At 39.1% G+C, this 13998-nt stretch overlaps 1 protein-coding gene across 1 annotated transcript in view; it reads left to right on the top strand.

The window, feature by feature from the left end:
- Positions 1 to 13998, top strand: part of LOC145777018 (multidrug resistance-associated protein 1-like) — a 44518-nt gene that overhangs the window by 10533 nt on the left and 19987 nt on the right. Inside the window, exons 8-17 of the mRNA XM_082588285.1 lie at positions 231 to 322; positions 464 to 587; positions 1239 to 1416; positions 2078 to 2198; positions 2765 to 2898; positions 3435 to 3536; positions 3880 to 3981; positions 8408 to 8554; positions 11811 to 11962; positions 12111 to 12237. Coding sequence (XP_082444411.1) covers positions 231 to 322; positions 464 to 587; positions 1239 to 1416; positions 2078 to 2198; positions 2765 to 2898; positions 3435 to 3536; positions 3880 to 3981; positions 8408 to 8554; positions 11811 to 11962; positions 12111 to 12237 — 1279 coding nt within the window. The remainder of the gene's footprint in view (positions 1 to 230; positions 323 to 463; positions 588 to 1238; positions 1417 to 2077; positions 2199 to 2764; positions 2899 to 3434; positions 3537 to 3879; positions 3982 to 8407; positions 8555 to 11810; positions 11963 to 12110; positions 12238 to 13998) is intronic.

Below are 13998 nucleotides of genomic sequence, written 5' to 3'. Positions count from 1 at the left end.
TTTCCCTCACCGATCGTCACTGATCTTTACCCACACGTAGAACAAGAAGTTTAAAGTGAATTGCAAATAACTTCACCGCCATACTGCAAACAATCTGGATGCTTGCACCAACAACGTGAAAAAGATTGTTGATGAAAAGTTTAAGATAATAGAGTTGATGTAAAAGCGAAAGATTGGCAAAAATTTAAGTGTGACAAAACGCAACAAAAATGTTTTGTTTTGCTTTGCAGACCTATGACGCAAAATGAAGAAACGTTTTCCAACCCCACTCGATTTGACAGTTCTGATGTAGAAGTTCTCATTGACCAACCTGCTGCAAAAAGTAAAGTTTCTTTCTGTCTATTCATGTCTTATTATCTACTGTATATATGCAGCCTACTCTTTTCCAGCTTGATTTGCTATTCAACCATTCAACATCCTGTGACTTCAACAGTGCTTTAATATTTTTTTATTTATTTTTTAGAAAATAAAAGCGGTCCTTCCTTAGTAAAGGTTATGTGTAAGACATTTGGACCTTTTTTGATCGCAAGTACGATGCTTAAACTAATGCATGAGAGCATGAAGTTTGTTGGTCCACAGCTGCTAAGGTGAATAAGATTTTATTTTTATTTTTGCTGCATACGTTTTGAATAAGCGTTGATATTTTTGGTCGTCAAGTTTATTTTACCACGAAGAAAGTCTTGTGCACTTTTTCTTGTTCGGGTGGCCCACCTACCATCGATCAAGCAAAGAAAGCCCAAGGCTTAGTAAGTTTACAGAGTTCAGTATGTTTTGGTTTACAAAGCTTAAAACACAAGCTCAGAAACCCAGGTAACGTCGTCATTGTTGTAGCCAGTGTACAACTACTTTTGTTTAGGCCTATGCATTTTCTGTTAATTAACCGTCACAGTTTGTGGGCAGGCTTGTCGAGATGCTTATTGCAGCATAGAGCAGTAGACTGAGCCTAGAAGTTCATGTTCCAGCTAAGGAGAAAGTTTTCTTTATGATTTGAATTTGAGTGATATTACAGTTCGTAATGAATGGAATCAAAACCTGTTGTCATGATCCAGTTAAGTAGGCCATGCAGAAGAGACCGATTGCGTATTTTAGTAACATTCAGAAGCAATAGGCCTTCCTAGTGATTGATCATTTTATGAGGCGAATTTGTAACAAGGTTTTTTTACGCTTTCTTCCAAAACACCTTTTTTAATATTTGTTCACCCGTCGTTTAAATTGGTATTTTCAATATTGTTTTTCAGTGCGATGATAGTCTTCAGTTCATCAAAGAACTCCCCTGTCTGGCAAGGATATTTTCTTGCTGCTCTTATGTTTTTCAGCGCAATTTTAAAAAGTATTTTTTTTCAAAATACTTTTCACATCAATTACCGAATTGCTTTGAGAGTGAGGTCAGCCATTGTTGCTCTCGTGTACAGAAAGGTGAGAAAACAAAAACATTTACCATGGCCTACTGATCTTATTTCTAAGATTTGTCCTTAATTTGAAGAACTATTTCTTTGAACATATTACTGTTCTTGTTTCTGAGAAATGTCCATATTTTATATTATTTTAAGCAATAACTTCAATGTTACAAGAAAGGTCACTTTTTCCATAATGTTAAATACCTTTTTGGGGTATTATAATCTCTGTGGCTGACTTAGAAACTTTTTTTAGTCGTTTGTTGATGTCAATCAGAGATGGCAACGGAGGCACTTGCCATGGCCCTGGCGAGTGATTTATCACCATGCAGTGTAGCAAACAGCAAGTAAACTAAAAAAAAGATGTCATGAATGCCGTGCGCACCATTGATTGAAAGTCTGCAATCTTCAACAATTCGAAATTATACCTAGTGCTGAACGTTCAACAACGTATACACTATACAACAATCCTGTTGATCACCTAAAATTACTTGTCGATAAACAATGGGCCGCTGTATGAGAACTTGTGGGTATCCAAGCATTCAGTTTGATAAAGAAAAATAATGTATGCGCTTGGAGATTAAACGTATGTGTCAAATTAAATTTTGTTGATTGCATTTATAAATTTGCTTACGACTTTATTGTTTTGCCTGTGTATAATTCTCCTCCTGTTTGTTATTCAGTCTCTACTTTTATGCAACGCTGCAAGAAAGGAAAGGACTGTAGGAGAAATTGCTAACCTGATGTCTGTGGATGTCCAACGTGTGATGGACCTTGTTCCATACCTCTACGTACTAGTGGCAGGTAATTGAAGGATTTTTCCACTTTCTGTCAATTTTAAAACATTTTGCTTCACGCCAGTCCATTTCCTTAAAGATCTAAAGCTCAATTCAGCAGGCCATAGCCCTAGAGAGGGCCGTAGGTATATTCTCCAGCTTTTCTCGCCCGATTGTGTCCACCTCTCCAATCTCCATCGAGAAGATTGTCAATCCACTCTGGTGTTCTTCCTGACCTTCCTTTTCTACAAACCTCTCCTTCGAAGTCAAAACCAACTACTGTAACCACTTTTTTGCAATCATCATATTCGTAAAGCTTTCTCTCTTCGGTGTTCCTTAGCATACCTTCACTTTTCCAGATTCCGATCTTTTTTCTCACTCATTCATTCATACGTCTCTCAGCCTGACTGACTCTAGGACTTGCCTCTATAGCACCATTTCAAAAGCATTGATCATATGGTCTGAAAGATCTAAGTAATGCTGCGAATCAAACAACAGTTTTCGATAAGATTTTCTTTATTTTCCACGGTTACAAGTTTAATTTGACTTTTCTCGCCTTGTTTTTGTCTTAACTTATTTTTTTGCTTTCCGCAGCCCCATTTACGTTGATATTGTCAATGTATTTCCTGTGGCAAATATTGGGGCCGTCAACATTGGCAGGAGCAGGAGTGTTGGTTATCTTGATGCCTCTGAATGCTTTGATAGCCAGATTTGCTCATAAGTTGCAGGTAAGGTCGATAAACTTTTTACAATTTCTGGTGTTGTGTGCACTCATGCATATCAACCAGAATAGTCCCAGTCAGCAAAAGTTATAATTTTACATCATTTTAACGTGTAGCGACGTTATAACGATGTAAAATGGCAACTATTTTGTCTGAGATGGGTTGGATTCGGCTTGAGTTTGATTTTTTCATCAGATTCGAACTTGAACTTCCACTCTATCAACTTCAGTAATTATTCACCAACTAGCAGCCACACAGGTTGCTATCTTCCAAGCAACATCAGAGTAACAACGTTCAACTCAGAAACTGATGTCAAGAAATCGGCTTTTGAATAAATTTCCCTGATCTGGTTTAATTATAATTTACTACCACCATCAGTACAATTAAGCAAGTTAGCTTTGTTTTTTTTTTGTATTTGTTCTTTTATTGTTGTCGCATATTGCGTTATAGGCAGGTGTAGACTATGCTGGATGTGTAAGTGATTAAACTATATACTGTAACTCAAAAGTAACATTGAAACTTTACAAAGTATTACTTTGTAGACGTCTCAGATGAAACTCAAGGATGAAAGAATAAAGTTGATGAACGAAATATTGAACGGGATAAAAGTGTTGAAGATGTACGCATGGGAAATGTCTTTTCAGGTTTGCTGATGCTTTGTACTTTGCACCAAGTACACTTTGGAAGGTAGTGTTTGTTAAGGTAAAAGAACGATAAATATCCTGTAATTAATTCGGATGGACGTAATATCTTAGATAGCGGAGTTTTGGTTACTCCAAATGCATATCGTAGCAGGGTTGCCAGTTTCTTAGAAGACCACTTTAGCGAAGTGGTTTTTAATAAAAGACTACCTGTTTAAGACCGACAATCAAACTCTTGAGTCTCTGACATTGACGAGTGCGCTGCCCACTACAACTTGTCGTCACTCTCCATTTTATCGCATTCCACACTAAACATTGATTATGTTGCTTTGCTATAACTTTACAGGAAAAAATAAGCGAAATTCGAGATAAGGAATTAAGAATTCTTCGAAACTTTGCGTTTTTGAACGCAACAATCATTTTCACTTGGACTTGTGCTCCATATTTGGTAAGAAAAAGGCTTGTATTTCGTTTTTTCATAAATATTCTTTTAATTACAATTGGGTAGAGAGGTAACTTCTTTTTTAAACAGTAAAACAGGTATAAGTCAGCAACAACACTACATTTAACATTATAAAAACATAAAACAATTAGCTAACGTTTTCGGCTAGTTATACAGCTCTTTTCAAGCCTATTAGAAAAATGTTTTTTAAAAGAAATACTAAAGTATCATACACTATCACAGCAAAAATATGGTCAAATCTAAACATTTGAGAAACTTGCTATAGACGAGTCAATATAAGGTTGAACCCCAAAAAAATTGATACAAAAGGTTTTTCAACGGATTCTGTTACCTATGGGCCTACTAAATAACATACTAAAAGTCTACCAAAATCGGACCTCCAGAAAGGGGTCATTTTCAAGATGGCGTCCAAGATGGCCGCCGGGATGTTACATTGCCTATATCTCAGTTGCTACTCAAGCTAGAATGGCGGTTTAGGTGTCTATCCCTAGGTTTTCGGGGTCAATGAATCGAACTAAATAGGTTAAATTACGATAGGCTGATTATCTACTGAGATACGTATGATTTGTATATAATATACGACCTGGGGGAGCCCGGGGACGTTTCGGACGCAGCGATAGGCCAACATCAGACAGAGCAGAGCACGATATTAGCAAATTCACTTGAGGCTTGAGATAAACCGCAAACAAAATCATCTTGACTTCCTTTATGTAACACGAGCTTGAGAAAAGTGGTTTTCCAACATTTCAGTTTCTATACTTTTGGCAGCTTGATAAGCCGAATAGTGGTAAAATTTTCAGAGACAACTCCTCACTTTTCATCTGAATAAATTCCATATGTATTGGTGCAAAACGGTTTCCAGTACACTTTAAAACAAAACATTTTTTCGAAAACGAAACACTCGAAAATCCGTCCGTAGTATCCCCAATCTCCCCTAATAAGATGGAATTATCATAACAGCATGTTACATGCGGCATAACAGGTACTATCAATACAGGCATTTAAAAAAAACTGCAACCAACAGGAGGCTCATAGCCTACTTGGCCTCCTACAGTAGATGAATACAGGGGATTAATCTGTTCTAAAAAATGGCGTAGGCTACCATTAAAGTCTGGACACAGACACATTCAGAAAATCATTGGAATTACAACATTAGGCTACAAAGGTAAATCGTAAACCAGGGTGATCAGCCCGTTTGTTGTCTTATTGCCTACGACTGTCTCTGTTCATCACCTTCGGACTCGTCTACAAGAAACTTGTTATGTGGATTGTCACATTCTTGCAGTTGGCATGGTCCACATGCAGCGGTACATGGTAGTCCGTATCCTCTACAGGAGCAGCGGAGTGTCTTACAGGTAGTGGAGCAGTTGCAATGAATGACCTTCAAGACACTGTCTGGAGCAGCCTTCATTTTTGACATAAACAGGATGAGCCGATTCTTTTGCAGGTTCTACCCCCAATTCATGATATCCATACTCTCTGCTTTTCCCATCCAGACCATTATCTGGTAGTAAACTCGACGACAGTGAAATTGGGTAGCAGATTCAGTTGGTAGCAGACTCTCGGGCGTCACAAATGATGAAGCAGAGACAACTTTCTTGCTGAAGGGGTTATATCGCATTGTCGCAAGGGAATCTGTGCTCTGGCCATCAAAGAAGACAGCCATTACTTGGCACCCAAGGTTATCGATTATCTCTGTGGTCTGGTTTGGGGCAGTGAATGCTTTAGCACAAGACCGGAGAACAGGATCTCTATGCACAAGTTTTCGAAAAGCAGTCTTCTTGCCAACACCGAATATCCTAGACGTAGTGTCACCAGGCCCGGATTTAAGGGGGGGGGGCAGGTGCCCCGGCCCCCCGACTTTTGAAGGGCCCCCCCTACGCGGAAAAAATGTGATTTTGTGTTATTTTTTCTTCCTTTCAGCCTTTGAAGTTTGTGCAAAATGCTGTCAAGTGCTGGAATAATGCTACTGTAGACGCAGAGGTGGTCTTTCGCGCCTACGGCGCAAAAATTTTTTTTGCAGGGGGCTCCCCGATCTAAAAGTACCCCGGGCCCCCCATCAGCTAAATCTGCCCCTGAGTGTCACAACCAGTCATGGCATGGATAAATATCAACTCAAAACACACGTCGTGTCCGAAGATTTTTTCAAACGGTTGATGTTGTATACTTTGGTACTGCCATCAGCTTTGGACTTGTCTGACCTGAAATAAAGGCCCTTACTATCTTCTTGTGCATAGTAAACAATTAACACAAGGAGATCGGTATCTTCTCCAATCAGCGTTGTTGTCTGGAGAAGAGATGTCTCCACTGCGGCCTTCACAATTTCTACATCAACATATGACCGTGCTATTTCACCATAGCTTTGTTCACGCTGCCATGGTATGCGGTGAAGGAGTGAACCGCCATCAAGTACGTGGCACTCCGTTTTTGGCACAGAATGTAGGATTGCATTACTTGCGTGATCACAGATCGCGTGTGCTAACTGCGGCTTATCAGCTTTTCGGAATACATGTCTCGATTCAAAGAGAGCAGGAGGGAAAGGACTAAGCTCGTAACACATAACTTCCTCCAGTGATAGATGTCCAGCTTGGGAGACCACCATGTAGCGTTGAAAAAGAAGTGCAGTATCAATGGTTCGATCAGGAGCGACCTTGATAGCAGATTTTTGCCCAAGGGTCCTGGCTTTATCCTTTCTACTGAATGAGTATACGAATGCAGGTTGTCCTGTCATTTTTTGTAAGATTTTTTGTCCAACAGTCTCATATTCGTGCACGTTCACACTATCATCGGCTACAACACCAGTGACAACGCCCACTACGGAACGACAACCGAAAATACCGCTTGATTGTGTACAAAAAACGCCAAACTAGCCAAAGTTGGCGGGAAAATAGCACGCCTGGCAAAACTCTTGCAACTACAGTAGCATGTTGCTCCAGGAGGGTCAAAATAAAACTATGCAGCAAATATCGCGTCGATGGCGCGAAAAAATGTTGCTTTTTTCATAACTAACTTTCTTAACACTATTAGCGTTTTAGCACTTTATCATCATCAACAGTATCATAGCCGATGCGGCCTTTGATGAACTAGATGCTCAGTTCGTAAATTCTTCCAGTGTTCCCTTTGTCGCGCAGTGTCCCAAAGTGTTTTTGGTTGGCTGATTGATGTATTGAAATTGGATATAAATGTTGTTCTTTGTCTGCCACGAGCACGTTTCCCGAGAAGGCGGCCGCTTAGACAGAGATTTTCGAAATCTTCTTTTCTGATAATGTGACCGAGAAATTTGAGTTGCCTTTGAGTTATGTTGTTCAATAGTTCTTTATCTTGATGTACTTGGTTCAAAACTTCTGCATTTGTGATGTGACCTTAAAATATCCTAAAAATAGCAAAATGAAAGCCTATAAATTATGGTCCAAAAACCCCAGACTCAAAAATAAAACCACAGAAGTGCATTAAAAAAACAAGCTCTGGCAGCCCTGAGTGACTTTGCCTGAATAAATCTTTTTGACTTTAACAACGATTGTAACAACCGATTTTTGTAAGGTCAATAACGGACCCTGCATCCAACAGCTGTGCCTTATTTTGCTCGACAGGAACGGCTACCATTTAGGCCTCAATTCATCACATCCGACTCAAGCTGACCAATGCTTATTCAAGTACGCAAAGACACTTACTTGTAATCCACGCACACAAGCCAACCATCATCAGAAAGAAATTATTGAAAAAATATGCCCGTCCACCGCTCTAGTCGAAACGCAAAAGAAACTTTTCGATAAATGAAACACGAAGATTCAAAACTCATGCGGCTGGATTTCACTGAAGCATGAGCGCAAAACAAGAACATTCAAAATAAAAAAGGGATCGCATAAATCGTTTCTACAACGATAACTTCGTTTGCATTGTGATGCAACTATGCACGCATTCATGTGATTATGATGTGACTAACACAAGAACAATAACAACTTGAATACCACCATCTACCCAATACGCAAAATTATTTAGAAATATGCCGTTTATTTCTTTGAAAATGACCCCTTTCTGGGCGTCCGATTTTGGTAGACTTTTAGTATGTTATTTAGTATGCCCATTGGTAACAGAATCCGTTGAAAAACCTTTTGTATCAATTTTTTTGGGGTTAGGTGCCTTTTTTCCGTATATTGACTCGTCTACTAGTGTTGTTGCTGAATTATGTCTGTTTATTCTTTTAATTGCTTACTACTAAGGTCAACCGTTTCACAATTCTGAAACAAACAAAAAACGCTTTTTTTTCTTATGGAATTCGTAAATGCTGTTTGTGAAATTTATAGCTTTGTTTACATAATTTATTTCTTGCCTGGATTGAAATGAGGCTTTAGATCGAATTGTTGACCTTTTTGTTTTAATGCAATGCATTTTGTAACTGATTTCTTTGCAGGTGTCGTTGGTGACCTTCGCTGTTTATGTTCTGTCTGACAGCTCTCATGTGCTTGACGCGCAGAAAGTGTTTGTCTCGATTTCGCTTTTCAGCATCCTGAGATACCCTCTGGTTATTCTTCCGAATGTTATTTCCTCTTTAATTCAGGTAACTTCTTGTCGAAAATCAAACTATTTAATTTTTTTTCCAGTTATTGGAAAAAAAATTAAATAGTGTTTATACAATATTACTCCACATTTGTAATAATTTCCAAGAACCTCCAATTTCATATTCCATCTCTTCGTATTGTCATCTGTGAACCTCAAAATGCCTGCTGCTAACAAATTACTAAGTGAAACGATAGAATAAAAATGTCATTCAGTCAAATTAGCATCTCTATATGTCTTCGTCGCGTAATCTTGAACTAATCATTTCACGTTCTCAGCATCAGAACTAGTCACAACCGTGTGAACAACACTGTAATCTGACGACAATGTTACAAATGAGTGAGTGCAGAAGATGTGTGGGGGAAGTATAGAACATTTTGTGTTTGAAATCTTACTTTCCACACTCTGACCATTAGGGTGGAGTGAAACATAGGTTAAAAATGAAAGTTGATAGAATCAATCTGTAATAGTTACTAAAAGTTGTGATGTGGTAAATGTATTCACATGCTGAAATATTTTTGATTTTGATCAACGTTTACGTCTGCCGCAAGTCCATTGAAGTTTTCACTGGTATTTTGGAGCTATGACGTCATCACAATTAGCAGATCGTCACTTTTATCTAACTTCTACCTTCGGTACTTCTATCTAACAATATCAGAGTTGTAAATTACACATAAATCGTTGCAATGCAGTGGAAAATACGTCTTTTAGAACGCTTGTTGCATGTATATGATCAACTGATAAGAAAAAACACGGATTTTAAGCTATTTTCTTCAAATTTCTGTTCCTTTCACAAGTTCATCACCACAGTTTAAGCAAGTATGTGCAATGAAGGTAAAGCAAACTACAGTAGAAAAGTGTTTTTCTTAATATGACAATATTGAGATTTCGGTTGCCTGTTTACTTTTGATCCCATATAAATATTGTAAACGCTTTTTAAATCATCAGCTTATACAGTACATGGGCGTTGGCAGAAATATTGCAGGGGGAGGGGGCAAACATCTTTTAAGCCAAATTTCATCTTGTGAGCTACAACGAGTGCAACGTAGCTAAGTGTATTGATGAAATGTAACGTAAATTTGGACGGCACGAGCGAAAACGTTACAATTAAAGATATTTCCAAGGCATACTTAGCGATAGTTTCCGAAAGCGCGAAAAAATAGTCCTGGAAAAATGTTGGTTTACTTCGAAGAAAATTGGATGAAAAAGATATTATCGCCCAAAGGTAAGAAACATTTTTGAAAGTATCGTTTTCATAAGGAAAGAAACGTTTATAAAACCCAAATCCAGGGGGACAAGTGCCCCTCTCTGCCGACTCCCATGAGTTTAAATCTCATTAAGCACTCCATTTGCCAAAAACTCTCGTTTTGTATTGAATACAGGCATTTCTAATCTTGATTGCAGTCTACTTCGAATAAATCCCTCCCGTTGTTTCTGCCCACACTCCGCAGATGCTGCTTCAATAACGAGGGGCAAGGCCACCTTCCATGGCTTGCGTGTGACACGGATAGCTAGGAAATTCAAGCTCTGGAGCTGCAGCATCTTGAATGAAGGACATTAACTGACTGTCCGGTATGTCTCGAGTTAGTGGTGGTTCATATCTCTCTGTATGCTGCCAATCAATCAGTTCAAAGTATTCGTTTGCTTCAAAGATCAAGAGTGGAACTTTAAAGAGACGAATGGAATCTCCATGACCTTGTTTTCTAGAAAGTATCCTTCTCAGTGCTAATTTTCTGTTGTACAGACGTTCATCTACCAACATCCACAGCAATAGGTTCTCTTGGTGAGCAAAAAAGGCATTTCGGTTGATACCAGGGACAACTATTGCTTTTAGTTCAGCGCTGAGACAGCGCGACTTTTTAACTACGTGAAACAAAGTGTTTAGCTCCTTTACAGTAAGTAGTACAGGAAGGTTGCGTTTTCACTGCAAACCACGTTGGAGCGTATAACTTGGCAATGTAGGCTACTCCACCAAAAGTTTCCTTGCTTCAGTTGTCCCATTAGGTCATGACGATGTCGCCGCCAATGTGCGGGTTCAACTATGGCAGGAGAGACTGGCAGCCGGACCGACATTGGCCAATATGGAGCTCACACCCATGGAGAGCCTTCCTCCCAGAAAACGTGAACCGTGGAAGTATTGGCGATGCCTCAACCGCTTAAGAACTGGTATTGGCAGGTGTAAAACCTTAATGAGACACTGGGGGTATTCCATGGGGAGCACAAGTTGCAAATGCGGACAGGAGCAAACGATGCAACATCTACTCGAATGCCCTGACCTAAAAGCAAGGTGCTCTGCACAGGATTTGGCCGAGTTCAACGATAGAGCAAGAGCCTGCGTGATGCTCTGGGCTACGGCCGTGTGATACACGATGAAGAAGACCAACGCTCTCAGATTTTACAGGGATTGTTTCGTGAAACATAAAGCTTCAAAATGCGATTGGTTGTTGTCAGCCATCTGGAGTGATTCATCTTTCTTGGATTACAATAGGCAAGCTTGGCATCACAACGCCCTGAGCTAATTGCTTTACAGATGCCATACAAGTACAGTAGGCTACTGCTGGTCTGTGCTTAAGCTCACGTCAATTGAAGGCAGTTGAATATCAACAGCCTCAAACTCTGTGACTGGTAAACTGTCACAGTCTTCAAGTTTTTTACCAATGGAGCCAGAAAAACTTAGTGGACCAGATGTAACTCCATCAAGATAATGCATCAAGTGTCTCAGTGGTAATTCATTAAAATGCAACAGACATACAAACCGCTGCAATGGCTTTTTCAGGCCCTTTTTAAGAATTGCATATTTCCGATTATGTTGCTTAAATGGACTAATTGAATCGTAAGAAATATCCTCTATGACGTCACATGCGATGGTTTTGTTGCGGAAAAAAATCTGAAGCAAATTGTGATATTTAATCAGCACATCCCTTGTAATCTTGAACTTGCTTGCGGCAGACGAAAACTTTATTTTAAAACGCTGAAATTTTCAAAGCTTAATAGTCAAGCCACACTACAACTTTTAATCGCTATTACAGAGCAAAAATCAAAATTTTCTTTTTTCACTCCACCCTACTGACCATTCCAGATTTCGTATGGAAACTTCCATGCAATTGTATTCTCTAAAACGCTTTTGTCGTATTGTGGGATGACCTTTTCGACTTATATACCTTTTATAAGTATTTGTATGTGTTGTAAACAAAAATCAAGAATCACGCGCCTAGTCCTTGGTGCTCTTGAATGTAATCAGAAAATTGTCATTTCAGGCAACTGTCAGCTTAAAGCGATTGCAGAATTTTGTGAATGCCGAAGAATTAGATACAAGAAGTGTCGACCATTCATCGGGTCCAGGACCAGTTATTTGCGTTGAAAACGGAATCTTTGCTTGGGAGAAAGACGAAGAGCCAACTTTGCGAGAGTCAGTTAACGATTTTTCGTCAATTCTAATTGAAATACTTCACATGATAAATATTTGTTAAGTTGTTAGTAATGATTGTGAAGACCACAATCACTTAAAGCGACTTAATTTCACAGTACATTTTCATCATTTCGTGATGTTGTTGCAGCATAAACATTGAGGTGCCGCAAGGAAGTTTAGTTGCTGTTGTCGGCCAAGTTGGTAGCGGAAAGTCGTCACTTTTGTCAAGCTTGCTGGGAAATATGGAAAAATTGAAAGGAAGTGTTAATGTCAAGGTGCTGTTCTCGTATCGTGTGTAATTGAAAAAACGTTTTTTTTTGCTACGTTTGTATGAAAATGCTCACTTTGTATTGCAAATGCTGGATGTTGTGTTGTAAGGCAAACCGGGGCGTGTTGTCACAGGTTTGGGGCTTTTCGATTTGTGCTTTTGCTATATGCAATGCAAGTGATTTGGTTATATCATTCGTACACTGTCCACTTACACTTCCTTTTGCCACTAGTTAAACTTTTTAACCGCAAAAGGATTTCAAGAAAATCAAATTTTTGTAAAAAAAAAATAAAAAATTGTGACTGTTCTTTTGCCCGTTTGCATTAACTTAAAACCTGCTAACCAGTGCCGCATCAAGTCCATGTGGGGCCCCCGCCCAAATTCTAGTAAAAGGGCCCTCTTAAAATTGTGTTAATAATATTTATGGTTTGAAATTCTAAATGTACTTTTTAGCACTTTGGCGTTACGTTTTCACTAAAGTTAATAGAAAAATCCGTAAACTAAACAAGGCTTGTGTTGATGGGGGTGAAGTCCCCAGTTTTTAAAATTGTTTGGAATGTTTCAATGAAATTTATTAATATTCTTGTATTAAACTTGTACGTCGGGGCGTGTTGCCACAGCTGTGACAACTCGCCCCGACGTATGCAGTCAGACAAAAATTTTAATGGTGGCTAGAAAAGGCACGCTATTAACTTCTAAAGTGTTAGCTAAACTCCTAACATAATAAGCTATAAAACTGATTTCATACTTGCGGTCAGACTGCTCTTACGAAAGCGTCACACAATTTTGAAAAGTTAGTGAAATTTACATCGATGACCAAATTTTTGATAATAATTTAATTTAAGCTAAACGTGCTGTCTTTTCTTGACTTTGCTAACCTCAAAATGAAGATGACTCTTAACCAGGGGCGTGCAACGTGCGGCCCGCGGGCCAAATGCGGCCCGCGAAGAAAAATTGTGCGGCCCGCGAAGATGTGCCAATTTTGAATTGTGTGCGGCCCGTGAAACGTGTTTATAATTTAGTTTAGTCTGGTACGTGCGAACAATTCATTGTAGAGTGGATTATTGTACATTTCGCACCTTCTGTTGTCAGACCAATCCGATTGTATTTAATTATTTGGAACATCAGTAGATCAGAGGCACAGAATTGCACAGAGAATAGCTGAACTATAAAACCGTATTCTGACGGTAATTTTGTAAAGAAGTGACTTATCGATGTCGCAGAAGAAATGTGCTCTAAAATGCAGAGTAAGTTCGAGAAAATAAGTCTGTCACGGTGGACGATAACGAGGCGTAGGCTATCGATGATCTTGCTTGTGATATTAGTGACACTCTCAGGGATAAGGTGAAGAACTTTGTTTCATGGAATTTTGCGATTGATGAAAGTACGGACCAGAAGGACACAACACAGATGGCCATATTTGTTAAAGGAGTGGACAAAAACTTGAAAGAAACGGAAGAGCTTCTGTCACTACAGTCAATGAAGGGCACGACAACTGGTGCTGACATCTTTACTGAAGTAATTGATGCTTTTGAAAAGTTCGAACTGGACTTGTCCAATGTCCAGCTTATGCGGATGGTGCTCGACCCATGTCCGGAACTGGCATTGGATTCATAGATCTCTTGAATTAAGTCTACCTTGAGAGAAAGAAAAATCGATGATGACATAGCAATTTTTCATTGTATCATTCACCAGCAAAACCCTTGAAGTTCAAACACGTCTTGAGCCCGGCTATTAAGGCAGTGATTTCATTTGAGCACGAGGGTTC

This window comes from Aplidium turbinatum, chromosome 9, assembly GCF_918807975.1.
Source record: "Aplidium turbinatum chromosome 9, kaAplTurb1.1, whole genome shotgun sequence".
Taxonomy (NCBI): domain Eukaryota; kingdom Metazoa; phylum Chordata; class Ascidiacea; order Aplousobranchia; family Polyclinidae; genus Aplidium; species Aplidium turbinatum.
This window is presented reverse-complemented; position numbering and strand designations above follow the sequence as displayed.